The following is a 17,879-nucleotide window of genomic DNA, read 5'->3' as shown; positions in this document are numbered from 1 at the left end:
TTTTTGTTCCTTCTCCCCTCCTTAAAAAAACTCCCAAAAATCAGAAAGCAAAAATATTAATTATTGCAGAAAATTCAAATTTTAATTGAGAAAACCTGTACAAAAGACTGTAAACTAATTAAAATAAACGTTCATTATTATATTCTTAATCAAATAAGACACTTTAAGACTTTTTGCAAACTTTGAAATTTTGAACCACAGATCGGAAAATGACATAAAATTCAGGATTTTAATGATAAATTTATTGATATTTTGCAATTTAGCGGTTTGCAGTTTATTTTTAATTTTTGATAATATGAAAATTTTCGGTAGTAGCATAACTGCAAAAATTGATAAAGTCATTTCATTTTGGAATTTTGGGATTTGCTTCGAACTTTGGAAAGTAGGCCATGATTTTTTGTTTGTGGAATCTGGGTTGGTGAGTGCTTATTACTTTTACCAAATATATTTTCTCAATATTCCATTACTACCGTTCTGGTCACCATCTTGGAATTAAATATTTGATTTCAACTGAACCCAAAACAAGATAATTAACAAAAATCGTTTATTTAAAACTGTTTTTACAAAGTTTATACATTAACATAAGCCCAAAGAAATCCCAATAGCTTATGAAATATTGAGGAAATAACATAATACATTAGAAAATATAAATACAAACCAAATTTCAAAAACAATGATCAAGATATAATAAACTGCATGACATATTTGATACAATTAGTACTTTACTTCGTTCGATCCTCCAACGACTTCCCTTCTTCACTCAGTTGTTCTTACCATTTCTCTTGACTATTTTAATGTTCATTTATGTCCTCACACAGCTTCCTGATCGTCGTCAGCTGTGCTGTACCGGTGCTATACGGTCACCTCCTGGATTTGAACGCGCTTTTTCAGCGTCGAACTACTGCCAGCTCCCGTTTGACCTACCCCTGGACCACCTCCCTGCCCACCCCCATGACTGTGATGGTGATGGTGGTGATGTCCTGCGCCATTACTATTAGTTCCTAAGCTACTACCACTAGTGATAAAATTGCTACCGCCTCCGCCTCCTCCTGGACACGTGGAGTTGACCAAATCTACGGTGATGACGTCACCACCGCCACTTCCGGCCACGTGTTGATGCTGGTGGTGATGTTGGTAGTTGTGTTGGCTACTATTTACAAGAATCGACGTCAGTGGGACCGGTTGGCCGGCCGGTTGGGTTGACGCGGAAGAGGGCGAGGGGGAGGACGTCACTCCCAGCGGGGGAACGGGGGAGGAGGACATGGGCGAGGAGGTGGCGTTGGTGCTGGAGGATCGGATCGGCGGGAGGGGAGCGGATTTGATGGAGGAGGAGGACGAGCGGGGGAGGGTTTGGTGCTGGTGGACGGTGGCCTCCGGATGGGAGTGGGGGTGATGGTGATGGGAGGGCGGGGGTTGGTTCGGTGTGATGGTCACCGAGGTGTGTTGCTGGTGGAGATGGTTCTGGAAGAGAAGAGAGAAGAAAAGGTTATGACATTTGTCTGTGTAAACGCTCTTGGTTATTAAGGTTATATTTTTGATTTAACTTTTACTTTGATTTTTTTCCGGATATTTTCCCCTCATTCTGAACCCCCTCATTCTGGACAACTTTTGTTCAACCCAAGGAATATAATTCTCTTTTATATTTTTCATAATATTTTTATTATTTGTATAAGCATTTCTTTTGCCTAATTGTTAATTTTGTTCTTTTCCAGTCACTTTCTCAATTTCTTGAGATTTTTTTTATATGTTTGATAAAAACATAATCCATAAGCTTTGAAGTCATAAAAAAGTAAGTTGAAACATAATATGGGATCTTCAAAAATATACTGAACAGTTCTCTAGGATTTCGGTCATTCGATTTTTTTGTATTTTTTAATCCGACTGAAACTTTTTTGGTGCCATCGGTATGCCCAAAGAAGCCATTTTGCATCATTAGTTTGTCCATATAATTTTCCATACAAATTTGGCAGCTGACCATACAAAAATGATGTATGAAAATTCAAAAATCTGTATCTTTTGAAGGAATTTTTTGATCGATTTGGTGCCTTCGGCAAAGTTGTAGGTATGGATACGGACTACACTGGAAAAAAATAATACACGGTAAAAAAAATTTGGTGATTTTTTTATTTAACTTTTTAACACTAAAACTTGATTTGCAAAAAAACACTATTTTTAATTTTTTTTTATTTTTTGATATGTTTTAGAGGACATAAAATGCCAACTTTTCAGAAATTTCCAGGTTGTGCAAAAAATCATTGACCGAGTTATGAATTTTTTAATCAATACTGATTTTTTCAAAAAATCGAAATTTTGGTCGCAAAAATTTTTCAACTTCATTTTTAGATGTAAAATTGAATTTGCAATCAAAAAGTACTTTAGTGAAATTTTGATAAAGTGCACCGTTTTCAAGTTATAGCCATTTTTATGTAACTTTTTTCAAAATAGTCGCAGTTTTTCATTTTTTAAAATTAGTGCACATGTTTGTCCACTTTTGAAAAAAATATTTTTGAAAAGCTGAGAAAATTCTCTATATTTTGCTTCATCGGACTTTGTTGATACGACCTTTAGTTGCTGAGATATTGCAATGCAAAGGTTTAAAAACAGGAAAATTGATGTTTTCTAAGTCTCACCCAAACAGCCCACCATTTTTCAATGTCGATATCTCAGCAACTAATGGTCCGATTTTCAATGTTAAAATATGAAACATTTGTGAAATTTTCCGATCTTTTCGAAAACAATATTTTCAAAATTTTCAAATCAAGACTAACATTTCAAAAAGGCCAAACATTGAATATTACGCCCTTTTAAAATGTTAGTCTTGATTTAAAAATTTTGAAAATATTTTTTTTGAAAAGATCGGAAAATTTCACAAATGTTTCATATTTTAACATTGAAAATCGGACCATTAGTTGCTGAGATATCGACATTGAAAAATGGTGGGCTGTTTGGGTGAGACTTAGAAAACATCAATTTTCCTGTTTTTAAACCTTTGCATTGCAATATCTCAGCAACTAAAGGTCGTATCAACAAAGTCCGATGAAGCAAAATATAGAGAATTTTCTCAGCTTTTCAAAAATATTTTTTTCAAAAGTGGACAAACATGTGCACTAATTTTAAAAAATGAAAAACTGCGACTATTTGAAAAAAGTTACATAAAAATGGCTATAACTTGAAAACGGTGCACTTTATCAAAATTTCACTAAAGTACTTTTTGATTGCAAATTCAATTTTACATCTAAAAATGAAGTTAAAAAATTTTTGCGACCAAAATTTCGATTTTTTGAAAAAATCAGTATTGATTAAAAAGTTCATAACTCGGTCAATGATTTTTTGCACAACCTGGAAATTTCTGAAAAGTTGGCATTTTATGTCCTCTAAAACATATCAAAAAATAAAAAAAATTAAAAATAGTGTTTTTTTGCAAATCAAGTTTTAGTGTTAAAAAGTTAAATAAAAAAATCACCAAATTTTTTTTACCGTGTATTATTTTTTTCCAGTGTAGTCCGTATCCATACCTACAACTTTGCCGAAGACACCAAATCGATCAAAAAATTCCTTCAAAAGATACAGATTTTTGAATTTTCATACATCATTTTTGTATGGACAGCTGCCAAATTTGTATGGAAAATTATATGGACAAACTAATGATGCAAAATGGCTTCTTTGGGCATACCGAAGGCACCAAAAAAGTTTCAGTCGGATTAAAAAATACAAATATTAAAATTGAAGAAAAAAGACCGATTTCGTAGAGAATTGCTCTACTGCATGCTTAAATTGACAAAAAAAGAAGGAAATATTAGTTAATACATGGTTAATTAGATTGTTGAAATCCAAGGCGAACCAGCGTTTATGGCTAAAAGACTCTTTAATAAAAACGACTAACAAAAAGTCACAGTAAACAAGTTACATCATCAAAACCGAGATTTTATAAAATTTCAAGAGGTGTTCTTTTTTTTGGCTTTTTTTATGATTCAAAATTTATTTAATTTTGATTTAATTTTTGTTAAGCGTTTAATAAAAAGAAGTGTCCTTTTGAGTGTTTGGAGAGTATTTAATCTTTATGACGTTGCGAATGTGTTTTAAAAATCAGGATGATTTTTTATAGAAACATCTTAAATTTTATGTACTGAAATGAATCTAAAATTAAATTTTCTGCATTGATTATTGTTTTGGTTTATTATTAAGTTTAATTCCAGGGAGCTAACAATAATATGTGGTAAAACAAATTCCTTTCTTTTTTTCAAACAACTTAGTTTGGATTATAACATTTTTTGTACATCTAAATATTCGAATATTAAAAGAAAATGTTTTCTGATGTCATTTTTGAATCAAAAAATTGATTCCGAAAAATATAGGTTTTAAATAGAAAAGGAAGAAATTCAATAAAAATAAGTTCGAAAATTTATAAATCAAAAACATTTTTTTAAAATTAAATTGAATTTTATTTATTTTCAAAAAACGAAATCCAAATCAAAATATTTGAAATGAACATTGCTTGTAATTTGATTTTTAAATGTGAAAATTCAATATCACATTATTTCTGCATTTAAAAACTCATCTCATTTATTCAATACTTTATGAACAATAACAGGTTGTGCAAACTTTCTTTTTATTTTTCAAAATTCAACTACAAACTTTGTATTAGGTTTTTCAGAAATTATAATCTTCATAAATCTTCATTATTAATTAGCTTACATCATATACCATTATAAACAGATTTTTTTTTTAAATTTAAGTGCAAAATTTTCAACTTCCCAGTTCAACTTTAGCCGATTAATATTGCACACGATTACACCGCAGAGCGGAGGCAGCAAAAGCAGTTAATTGTGCACCATAATGGCTCGCGGTTTGCCCACGGAATCGGCTCGTCTCGAACATCATCGACTTTATTCATTGTGAATTTATGCGCATGTAATTAAGCGTGCTACATTATCCATGAGGACTGACTGCTGGTGGAGAGGTGGTGGTCGATAATCGTGGCTGGGCTGGGGCTTGAAAATCATATCGCCAATCTGAAGCGTTTTACCCCCCACTCTCCACTTCTGATTGGAGCTGTTTGTGGTGGATTGGGAGGGCAGTTTCACGGATTAATTTCATTATAATGGGGTGCTTCCACGGGGATCGATGATGGAAATGAGGGGGTGGGATTAAAGAAAAATCGAGAGAAACAAAACAATGGAAAAACATTGTGCAATCCTGCGTAAGATGAAATTGTCAAATTTGCATATTTCCAAAACAACCAACATCTTTCCAATTTTCCGAGAAAACGCAAACAAGCATGCAGGTAATTTTCCGTCTGAAATGGAAACCAGCTCTCCCGAAAACCCACCTCAATCTGATTGATGTGTGCAGCAGACCGCCTTCTCTTCTTTTATGCTGATGTGATTAAGATGGAATGCTCATGTTTCAGCTGTTTTTCTCCTGCTCTCTTTTCAGATTTTTTTTCCTTTTGCTTGTTTTGCTATCGCCTGACACATCAGTCCACCCCCGCACTGATTGATGCCCGCTTGAATGGTTAAAAGAACTGCTCTCACTCTTTTTTTTGCGCCGCATTTCTAATTGAAGAAAAACAGGGCGAAACAAACAGTCTTCCCAGTGTTTGTTTTTTGTTTGCTTGCCTGTTTCTTTATCAATTTGAAATCAAGCTCCGACCAACCATTTCACTGATGACAGGGGATCCCACTGACTGGTGCTGTTGCTGCAAAAAAGTATAATTTTATTCAAATCTTGCCCCCCACAGTAACGCCCCCTCAACTCTTCCTTCCCACTTTTTCAAGCAGAACACAGAGCATGGTGCAAATTCTCGACACAAGGAGGAATAAAAATGGTAATTGATATTTACCGTTTTTTCTCCTCACCCTTTACCCCGCCCCCCCATGAACAACCTGGGCATTATCCTTAATTTTTTTCAGTGCTGAGCATCCCTTTAACCCGGAGAGGGGCGGGTGGCGTTGCAAGAAAGGATGATGCTTATGCTCACTTTGGGCTTGTTTGTCGGGGGGAGGAGGAAACCAAGAGCCCAAAGAGCCCGCCGTTTGTACTGAAGAGTATAGGATTAAACTCACTACTAGGGTAAAAACTGTTAAACGTGATAATAATGGAAAATTGAAATGGAAGCACTAAACGATTAAGATAACGATGTCAGTGTTTTTAGTAAGAAAAATAATAAGAAATAAATTTGAGTGGTGTTTGTGCTACAAAAAATTACCAATTTGTTTATTCACTTTGAAAAACTTTTGAATAATTGCTGAAAATCAAAAGTTTTTTGATAAAAAATCGTAGTATTTTTGTATTAGAATTTTTGTCACTTTAGGCTCTTCTCTTTATTGAAATTTTTTGCAGAACTTTTTTACGTAAAATAAATAAATAAATAAATAGAAACAAAAAATGTATCGCCTTGATTTCAATATTATAAACTTAAGGTACGTAATTCGAAAATAAGTATGATTTGGAGGAATTATATGATTGATTTGGTGTCTTTGGCAAAGTTGTAGGTATTGATGAGATTTATAAGGAAAAAAGGGTGTAATAATGTAAGTTAAAAATAACGATTTGAAAACTAAATATTTTTTGCAAAAGTTCAATTTAAAAAACATATTGTTGAAATAACGGGGATATAAATACACTTCTTTTGAATATAGAAAAATAACAAAATGCCACTCAATGATGAGTTTTTGGATAAAATATAAATCTTAACCAGCAAATTAATTGGACAATTGTATTTTAATCTTATTTGCAATCGGAAATACTTTACATAGATTTTTAAAGTGCACCGTTTTTGAGATATGGCCACTTGATGAATGATTTTGAAAAAAATGAGAATATTTGCGATTTTTAAAATTAAGTTCCCGCCCATGAGTGGCCAATTGGCCATTTATTTTATAATTCGAAAATTTTGGAATCAAAACTAACATCACCACAGGGCGTAATATTGAATATTTAGCCCTTTTGAAACGTTTGTCTTGGTTGTTAAAATATCAAAATATCAGCTCTCAGCAACTACAATTATCCCGCCTGAATATTCATGCCTCAAATACAACGGCTCTTCTCTCCCTATTGAAACTCTCAGCGCCGAACATAGCCGAACACGTTTTCGTGTTTGCACACTCGCGATTGACATTTTCCTTTTCTCTCTCATTCCCGCTTCCACGATCATCCTATCACAACAGCGTTTAACCACAAAAGCCGTCACAAAACTAATTTCGCAAACGCAGTTTAACGGGACGTCATGCGTGGTCGGCTCCTAATCGCCATCTCGCGTTCTCTCATTGCAGTTTTCGGAGAGATTGAGAGATTTAGCGGTGAGAGCGCATAGTCGAGGAAAGGGGAGGAGTGATAGAGAGAGAATGACTTCGCTGGGAATCACGAGACACAAAGAGCGATCTCAGAAGCTGTAGTAGCGGTCGCTATACTCTCAAATGTTTTGGTGCAGAGATAATCAATTGATAGCTTTTATATCACTCATTTGCAACACTGGTCTTGATTCTAAAAATATCACCACATTTTTTGAAGAGATCAATAATCGAAAAATTATTTTTTTAGTTGAATTAAACTTTATGTGGTCGTTTCTTGAAAACGGTGTACTTTATTAAAATTTCTGTAAAATTGTTAGTTTGGTTGAAAATTAAGGTGTTCTTGATTTTTTTAAGGATTATTTTTGAATTTTTATGTTTTTCAGAAAATTGTTGAGCGGTCACCAAAATTTTATATTCTACCAACAAATTTTGAGGAAGCATCTGAGCAAACCTTGAAAAAATAGGTTTTTTAACGTAGCAATTCATGAATTAGTTTTAGAGAAAAAAGATGATCATTGCATGAGGGTAATTTATAATAAGGGTAATTTGCAACCAATCCAAAATTTGCTCCTTCCAATTTGCAACACCTTTTCTGGAAATATAACGCTCCAGAACGTCACCATTTTTCGGAAAATCAATTTTCCACTTACGTTCTGAACCACTGTGCATTGACATAAAATGGTTTCTTTGGCACAAAAAATTGAGCATAATAATAAAATACAATCATAAAAATGAACAAAATCAGCCGATTTTGTAGAGAATTGTAAATACTAAATATTTCCAGCATTAAAAAAATGTTTTGTTTAAAATTAAGTAAGTGAGTATATTATTAAAGTAAGTGGTAAGTGAGGAAGTGAGTAAGTAAATAAGTACGTTAGAGAGCAAGTAAGTAAGTGAATAATTGAGTTAAAGAGTCATTTAGTGAATTAGTGATTAAATATATTTGTGATCAAGTTGTGTTTGTAAACTTTTTTATCAATCTGGTATTTTAATTTTTTTTCCGCATTTTTTAATAATTTTATATTTGTTCTCAGTTGAGTGCATTCACATGTTTTGTGTCATTTCTTCATAATTCTTCAAATGTCTTACATATCATTTAAAATAATTAACTGTCACTTAGTCTTTTTTAGTTGTTTTATTAGAAACCTGTTTTTTTAATCAATGTGCATTAGACGATATGATTTTTATATTTTTCGCCATAGAATGTTTGAAAGAAAACAAAAATCAAATCTTAACTTAGTTGAAGAGTTGATTTAAAAAAAAACCTTGCTCATACTGTTTTAAAAATTAATAATAAATAATTAAATGCGTCTTAATTAATGCATAACATGATTTTCTTCCATTTCAACACTACCATGATAGCAAAGGTAACCTGCTCACTTTTGGGACAAACCTGCCACCATTCGTACGCACATACCCAATTTACTCCACCTTCCCTCCTCCTCACCACCATTCAAACGCTCACATTCTCGTTAGACCACTGGAAAATCATCAAAAATGTATTTTCCTGGAGCGCCTTTTTACCCAGTCACACTTTTCCCTCAAAAAAAAAAAAAAAAAAGGATCAAAAAAGAAAACAGCTTTCGGGCATCAAACGCACCTAGCAAACATCACATGCTCCTTCAGGATTTGGAAAGCTTTTTTTTCCTTCTCCTACTTCTTTTCGCTAACCAACTTTCCACCGAATGTACCTTTTTTTTGTTGCTCTGGGAGGCTCCCGATGAAAAGTGGCTAATGAAAAGAACGAGCAAATATGCAAAGTAGCAACCATTTTTGCGTGTGCGTGTGTGTGTGTGACAGTTGGGATAAGGTAAAAAAGATTGAAACTTTATTCATGACTGGGTGTTGCTAGGAGCTAGGAAAAAAAGGGAAGGCACTTTTGACAAAAACGAGATATTAGCACCAGGTGGTAGAGGATGTTCCAACGCATCTTCTGGAACTTAAATTTTACTGAAATAGTGTTTAGACTTAGCTGCCGATGCGAAAAACCAAACGGCTAATATGCCACTCTTATGGGAAATTGCCTTGACGGAGATTCTGTGACAAACACTAAAACGCGTTTTTCTCGGAATACTTGATTTGGCATAATAGCCGAATTATCAATTATGGGCAGCGTAGGAGTGAGGATTTAAAGACTGAATAGAAAAATAAAACTTTAAATTGAATACTCAAATATTGTTAAAGGAATCCCTCGAATTTCCCATTGAGATGCACCTAGTTTTGTATTTTAGAATTTGGAACATTTTCTCAAGATTTCTTCCAGCAATTCAGATTGACTCACGGTTCTTAGCTCCTCTGAGAAAATGAAGTGTTCAACATTCGTCAAGAACACCTAATCAACAAACTTTCACCAAGTTCAGAGAGCATAAATAGAGCAGATAACATCATCCCCAGTGGATCTCAGCAACTCCCCAAAGTCGCAATCAATCCTGCTCCAACTCGGAGTGGATTTATTTGCGCTGCTCCCAAAGCAGATCGTGGCTGACCTCCCCACGATGAGCACGTGCCCCGGAAAGACGACAACCCGCATGACACGTTCATTAACCGTCCTGGGGTTCAGCGGAAGTCACCCCGGCCCAGAGCTTCCTTCCCGGAAATCTTGTGTCGCATGCCAAGGGCTCATTATTTATCGCCACCCCCCTGCTTTAATCGACGTGAAATAAGTTTTTCCGGACTTTTCTTCGACCCCCACCCAAAGGAAAAAGAAAGTTTGAAGGACGTGTCCTGGGTTCGCACATTTTTTTTCTTCCTTCTTTGCCTATCAACGATGACTATCTTAATCGAAAGTGATGTCCGTGAAGGAACCGGGTGATGAGGTGACGGAGGGCAGGATTTTCTTTTCCCCTCAGATTGGAGTATTGAAATGAATACACTTAGTTAGGGGGAGGTATGGAGTGTGGGGAAGTGACGGCAAAAAGTCACACAAAACTTGTAAACAAGCCAAATAAGGCGCGCGATGACCGGATCAAGTGAGACGTTTTAATTTTTTTTTTGGGAAAAAGTACAGTGAGAAAGTAATTTTCTTATCAAAATCTACTTTTACCTATACAATCTTGAAGGATTTTTCTTTATGTTTCAATTAAATTATATAAGTTTTGACTATCTTGGGCTTTCTATATAATTTTTTAGTTGTCATAATCAAATCTTCACTGCCACGTAGGCCATGAAATACTTTTTCCCACTTCTGTGAAAAAAGAGCTTCATTTTTCCAAACCATTTATCAAGGCAAAGCTAGATCAATCTTCTAAGTCTGTAATCGTAATTCAATAGCCAGATATTTGGGCGAGGCGAGCCTGTCAACAACTCAATTTTCTTTTCTTTTTCTCTCTTGATTGCAAAAAGTTAAGACTGTATCATGTGTCTTGAAATTTTTTGATCATGAAATGTTTGAAGATAACTTCTTCGTGGAAAATGAGTTGAGCTGTTTATTTTTTGGGGTTGACAACCTTTTCCACACCAAAATTCCACACCATCTCGAAAAAAAAAAAAATCCATTCCCAGTCAAATTCCGTACCCACACTTGTTCCATTCTGCAGTTCCTTAACCCTCTACTGCCCAAATTTTTTTTCGAAAATTTTTATTTTTCCCTTGTTCAGGAGGTCATTTTGAGCAACTTTTGTTCAGCGAAAAACTTTACTTCTCTTGTTTTATGTTTTTCTTGTTTCATTTTTAGTATTTTAATATGCATTTATCTTGTTTAGTTTATGTTTGTTTTTGGTAATAGTTGGCCTACTCTACCACCTCCTATCATTACATTTTGCCTATCTAATTTTTTCATGTTTTTACAGTAACTTTTTTAATTTTTTGCATGTTTTTTACATTTTCTGCTATACAATGGAACCATTATCATTTAAATTGTAAATAAATGCGTAGAGGCACAGTCTGGGGCACTAGAAAAATTACTGCATATTTCTTTTTACTTAAAATAAAGGAAATGTTATTAAAAAACACAGCCAAAGTTGACCCCCAAAAAAAATTAAATTTTTTTAAAACATTGGCAATGTCACATAAAACAAGTCAAACTTCCAACCCTAGAATTTTCCAAAATTTTAAAAGTTTATCTGTCCAATGCTTTTTGAAGATCAAAAATTGGTTGAAAAATGGATTTTTGGCGATTTTTTAAATCGAAGCTCGTCTAGAGGCGGGGTTGGGTTGTAGAGGGTTAAGTTGACCCCGGGTGCGCAATAAAGCACAAAATTAACTATCGAAACGAACCCAGTATCTTTCGCTTTCCGAGTCTATTCAAATACTCACCAGCAGAGGGCGGCGAATGTTATACTTTGCACAAGAAACCCCTTTTATAACTAGTCCCAACTGGGCAAGTTTTCCTCGACTGAATTCATTCCGATGCCGCTGCTGCTGAACTCTGTACATCTCGTAGGAAGGGAAGAAAACGGACAACTTTTCCATAATTCGATGCCCTTCGTTAGCATTTTGCTGCTGACCTTTCTAGACGAACATCAACTGTAGGAGGGAGTGGGGGGACGGGATGAAGGGAGTGCGTTTCTCATTTCTTCACAATCCACCAGAGAGTTGAATCTGAGGTTCGTATTCACACGCAAAATGGAACTCTGTATGGTTGTGAAGAAGAGGAAAGTTTCAGATTGGCGCAAAAGAGTAAAATGATTTTTTTTTTTTAATTTGGGTTTTGCGTCAAAATCATTTAATGCAATGGAATACCACCAACAATATTTCAGTTTAATTTGATTTGATGTGATAACCAACAGGGCCACTAGAATGGCCTATGTAGTGGTTGCCTAGAATTACAGTGGCTCGGACTTAAAGGGAGCATTTTCAATTTAAAATGCATTATACATTATCCCTTAAAGATATTCAGATAATAAGATTTTATTTAAAGTTTCTGTCCCTCAGCTCTGCTCAAGATTAAGGAGAGGACAAAAAATACTCAGTTCCAAATTTCAAGCCTTACTTTCAAAATTGTTAAGCAAAAGTGTCACAACGTGATTTATACATCATTACATGGAGAAAAAAGAGTTCCCAAAATCGTGAACACCAGTTCATGAAATTGGGAACCACGAACAAAGTGTTCAAATTCCATGGTACGTTTTTGAAAATCGTATCATGGCATTTGAACACTTTGTTCGTGGTTCCCAATTTCATGAACGGGTGTTCACAATTTTGGGAACTCTTTTTTCTCCGTGTACAGTTATACATAATACTACTGAGCAATTCCAGCCCAAAACAGGAATTTTTCAATTCAGCTTAAACCAAAAAATAAATTGTGATATAAAAACATTCTTGGAATAATGAACATCGAAATGTCTCTTAAATTCAAATGTTTTTCGGAACAGTGCGGGAAAATGCTCGAAAATTGATGTTTGTAGTATTTTAAAATCAGTTTAAAGAATCAATTTTCATTTTCCAGTTAACTAACGTTACAAGTTTCCAAAATATCTAGCGCAGTGGTCCTCAATCAGCTGAACCTTGCGGGCCATTTTGGCAATTTGCCGAAACACAATTTAAAACCCAAATTGTATATGAATGAATGTTAAATTTTGATAGTTATCGTTCTTGCATAACTTTTTTATTTGAATTTCAAATGTAATTAAATGTTTTCCAATTTTAAAATTTTCATAAAATATACTTCCATATCAATCTCCTTTCCAAAAAAATCCAAATTTAATTCTTTTTAATTTACACTTCACCAATTTTTAAAGATTCTTCTAAAAAGATCTTTTTTAAGATTTACAAATTTAGATTAAACTAAATTTTCAGCTTGACACATTTTTGAAAAAAATCAATGAATTTTGAAAAAAAAAAACAATTTAGGGGTAATATACCGATTTTAATCACTCTTCGACCAATTCTCATCACTTTTGCCGTTTTCTGCTATTAAATCAACATTTTCAGAAGTATCAACAATGGAGAGTTGCTTGCTCACTTTTATTTGAGCTATTTATTACTTTGGAGCAGTCAAAAACACTTTAACAGCTGAAATTCATTATCAATGTCCTGATAGGCCGATAATAGAAATAGGCTGAAAAAGGGTATAGTTCCCCTAAAAATTTTTTCAAGCGCATTTTTTTTTAAATTTTATTCAAAATAGCATCATAGAAATTAAATTTGTGCTTAATTATAAGGATTTTGTTGTATTAAAAAAAACGATGTTTGATTATTGATCAACATAATCAAGATATTTTTTTAAATCCCAGCAACCTGATTGCAAGAAACTCAATAAATAAATATACCAGCTCTACCAGTGAAAGATGCAGAATACTATTATAACAAGAATAAATTTTTAAAGTTTTGATTGCTTCTGAAAAAAATGATCAAGAAGGTTTTGCGTTAAGTATTTTAAAAAAGACAGCTAAACAAATAACGATTGTTTAAGTATTTTTTTTTTCAACCAATTTATATTTTCTTTATTAAAATTTAAGATTATCTTACAGGAACAACAAAATAATTTAAATGAAATTTAATTTAATCAGCAAATACAATTTTTTATGTTCCGATAATGAAATTCCATACTTTAAAATGTTAATGCAAAATCCATATTTGACTTTTTCTGGACTGAATGTATCCATGTAATTTTATGTCAAGCAATGCATCTATTTCAAATATGTAATTGGATTTTTTGGACCACTTTAGGCCTTCCTGCAAAATTTCAAAACCATTCTTGCCATAATTTATTGTTACATTCTGTTTAGTAATTTTAAGTAATTTTAGAATTAATTTTGTTGAATAATTTTTTTTGTGGAATTATGCTTATTTTGAATTGAATTTATTAGTGTTTTTCATTTTCAAAAATTTTCTTTAAAAAAGTGTACGAAATAAATCCTAATTTGCTCGTTTTTTTTAATACAAAATTAACTGTTAAATTTTTATTTTCTGCTTGATTCCAGAAAAACAATTTATTCAATTTTTTTCGCTAGATGAAGATTTAAAATCATATTTATTATCCGATAGATTTATTTTCATGTACACAGTACCTCTTTTATTATGTAATTTTACCTCAATTTAGACTGAAAAAGTGACATTACACCAGTGGTTAAATTATACATTTTCAGTGGTAAAATTACACATTTTTTCTGACATATATGGTGTACTCCTTCCTAGATGTAATATTACCATGTTTTTTTTCTGTGTAGCCGTTACTATTTCCTTGGTGTTTCGAAGTTACACAGCAAAAAATCCGATGGTAAAACCGTATGCAAAAGCATGCACATCACCTTCGTTAAAAAAAAACTTTATATTATACACTGCATGTACAATTTTTGTAAACACAAAAAAAGTTGCAACCGAAGGGATTCAAACCCAGCACTGTCAGTAAGGACGTGCGCCTTAGCTCGCTTGGCCATCAGACCGATGAAAAATGGAATGGGTAAACGCATATATGAGCTTGACTTTACGGTCAAGTTGGTTTTCCTGATAAATATTACACATAAAATAAAGCAACATTTATTTTACACCCAGGCCTTTTGCACGCAGCTAAATTACTACTATTTTTTTGCTGTGTAAGTTTCAAAATTGTGTTGTATGAAAATAATTCCTTTAAATTTTTTAGCATCGTTTTGTAAAATTTCCTTAGATTTATGATACTAAAATTTTACCCAGATTTGATTATTTGATTTGACACTTAAAACATAAAAGTTACAACACAGAAAAGCCAATTAATACTTCAGGTCAAAATCCCCGTTACCTGAACCAATATTTCATCACAAAATGGAAACTTCTCTATTGGCCCGAGACCAAGAGACTTTGGCCATATCCGTTTTAGAACGTTACTTTTATTGGAATTGTTAATCTTGCACCGTCTAGAGGCAGATTTGGGTTGTAGTGAGGGAATTATACTTGATAACAATAGCAATAATGTATTTAAAAAAAAAAAACATTTCAGTTGGTTCTACTTCCTCCCATGCGTTTTGAATCATTACTTAAAGTTCATGAAAGCAGCAGGAATTTCTGCGTCAAAATTCCACCGGAACTTGAACCAAATTTGTAGGCCAGCATCAGCAGGATGAATGTTCAGCCAGGCCCAGAGGCCAAGAAGTAACCGTGATGCGTTTGGACGGAACGAATTGAAACGAAACGACGACGACGACGGCAACGATGGCCATTACACAGTCCAGAGCGCCCGGATAAAAGTTTTCCACTCGGTTGAGCTCGGTTAGAATATATACTAAAAAAGGCTTGCCACAAGTAAGTGTGTGTGTGTGGGGAGGGATGGTCAGCATTGTGAGGGAGGCTCAAATCTACACAAATATGCTGGTAACTGACCCTTTTAAGGGGGTGCTTGAACGAGTCTGGAGAGAAGTGATTTAAAGGTTTGTTGAAGGAATGTTAGTCAAAGTTGTCTTTCTATTTTGTTTGGCCTGTTTCAATAAATTATGAAATGCAGATAATCAAAAAAGTTCAACAATTCGGCAAATGTGGTTCAACCTAGAAATCTGATACCAATGGACTAAATATCAACTTGAATGATGGCATTCCAATTTTTCAGCAATCCCTCGAACTGCATCGTTCAAATGAGTTGGTTTCCCTCAAAAGCTGCTCAACTCGGCACAGATTCCTTTCCCCCCTGAAGCTGCTCTGTGGTCTCGAATTTCGACTGCAACATTTTCGAGCCGAAGCCAAAAACTCGACGAACGACGACACCACAGGAATTCAAATCAATCCTTGGGCCTTCCTGCCCTAGAAGCTTACCTGTTGTTTGTGGGAGAAGCTGCCGGCCCGCCCCAGGGTGGCCGTCGTCAGGTTGGTGTCCTTCGTTCCGGAATGCAGTTGCTGCTGCTGAGGCAGTTGATGCAGGTGATGCTGGTGCTGGTGCTGATGGTGGCCAGTCAGGGTGCTGCACGTGGTGTTACTCTGGCTGGCGGCGTTACTCCTTTTCGGCAGCGTGGCGTAGCTCGGGGGAGGTTCGTGAACCACGCCGGTGCCACCACCACGTTTCGATTTGCAGCTGGGTGAGGGCGAAGGGATTGTCGTCAGGGGGATGTCTGGGGAGAAGTGGAAGAAACGGAGTGTGGGTAGTTAGAATTAGTTTTAGAATAAAAACATCATGTGCTTTAACTTTTCTTCACTTATAAATTGTAAATTCTTCACTTATAAATTGTAGCAATCTTTACTTGTTTGCCAAATTTCACAAAACTTTTAACTTTTAAAGAAAACGTTAATTCCTGATCTCGAATCTGAGCCCCATTTTTATATAATCGTTTCGAGAGGTGGTACGACCGCTTCCATTTTTAAACATGCCAAAAAAAAACGTGTTTTTCAATAATTTGCAGCCTTAAATGGTGATGATTTGGAAACTTGGTGTCGAAAGGGCTTTTATGTAAAATTGGACGCCCAATGTGATGGTGTACTCAGAATTCCGAAAATCGCATTCTTCATAAGGCTGGTACACTTTTTATTTAAAGTTTTTGTCAACCCCCCCCCCCCCCCCCTTTCTAAGTTTGCCCGAAAATTCAGGGAGCGAAATAAATATTTTTTCAAAAAACTTCAAAATTTCAATGGAAATTTAAGTGCAATCAGCTGAAATCAATTTAAAATGCATTCCCCTGCGTTTAGAATCATTTTTAGCATGTTCGGGTTGATTTAAAAATCCTTTAAATTTTAGAAAATTTTCGATGTCCACGCTATACAAAAAAGTTTTTTTTTTGTAAGAACAATTGTCCACGAGGAGGGGTGGGGGGGGGGGGGGGGGTTGAGATTTCCAAAAAAGTGTCCACGTGGTTTGTAGGTGGTCCCTACCCTATATTAACAGGGAGAAACAAAGAATAACAAAAAAATAACATTTTCAAACCTTTTTTTTTGTAAATCTGCGATAACTCGTGATGGTTACAAGCAAACCCTTTATGTTTGCATATATTTTTTTGTAGAACATTGCTACACTGTAAAAAATAACCCTGAAAACTTACTAAAAACACGAAATTTCAAAATGAAAAAAAAAATTCTGAATAAGAAACGACTCTTCTGTGTTAAAGCAGATTCGAAACGTACATTAAATTACCTATAAAAGCATGTCCCAAAATCTGTAACATTAGAGTTACGAAAAATATCAAAATTTTTTGAAAATATTTTTGTACTTTTTTGAATGAAAAAAAAATTAAAAAGGAATAAATTACTAGAGTTTTTTTTGCAAAATGTTTGATCGTTAGAAGTAAGCAAAATCTCATAGATAATTAATTAGTTAAATTTTTCAAATATTGAAAATAGGATTATTTCAATACTCCCAAAGTGTCACAAGTAGCCGACTCGGTCCTAACCAGGTCCCAGCACCGAAAAGGACCTGATAAAAATAATTTTATGAAAAAAAAAGTGTCACTAGTGTGAAAACTAGTTCGAACTGGAAAATGGACTGCATTATTGGATTCTTTGGACAATTTTTTCAAAAATATCTTCCGATTCATAGGCATTTTCATTAGAACAACTTTTATAGTAAACTTGGAATATGTTTAAATCATGTAGCAGAACTGGTTTTGGTGGCAACAGATCATGATATTTTTATGAAAGAATCAATTTATAATGAATTTCGTTCAAATTTGGATCTTTTCACTTACTTAACCTCAAATTTACTCACACTTTTGAATTGTACATTAAAATTTGCACACATTCAGGCTGAAT

The 17,879-nt window shown here is 34.2% G+C and overlaps 1 protein-coding gene across 2 annotated transcripts in view; it reads right to left on the bottom strand.

Annotated features, from left to right (window-relative positions):
• Positions 1 to 715: 715 nt before the first annotated feature.
• The window catches only part of LOC120418581 (neuroligin-3-like), a 200,372-nt gene continuing 183,208 nt past the window's right edge, over positions 716 to 17,879 (bottom strand). Inside the window, exons 14-15 of one of the 2 annotated variants that reach the window (XM_039581029.2) lie at positions 15,960 to 16,252; positions 716 to 1,461 (exon numbers count right to left, since the gene is read on the bottom strand). In XM_039581029.2, the coding sequence (XP_039436963.1) occupies positions 853 to 1,461; positions 15,960 to 16,252 (902 nt within the window). In that variant the 3' untranslated portion in view covers positions 716 to 852. The remainder of the gene's footprint in view (positions 1,462 to 15,959; positions 16,253 to 17,879) is intronic. The other variant, XM_052707828.1, reaches the window with a different exon arrangement.

Source organism: Culex pipiens, chromosome 2, assembly GCF_016801865.2.
Source record: "Culex pipiens pallens isolate TS chromosome 2, TS_CPP_V2, whole genome shotgun sequence".
Lineage (NCBI taxonomy): Eukaryota > Metazoa > Arthropoda > Insecta > Diptera > Culicidae > Culex > Culex pipiens.
Note: the sequence above shows the minus strand (reverse complement) of the source record. Positions and strands in the feature narration are given on the sequence as shown.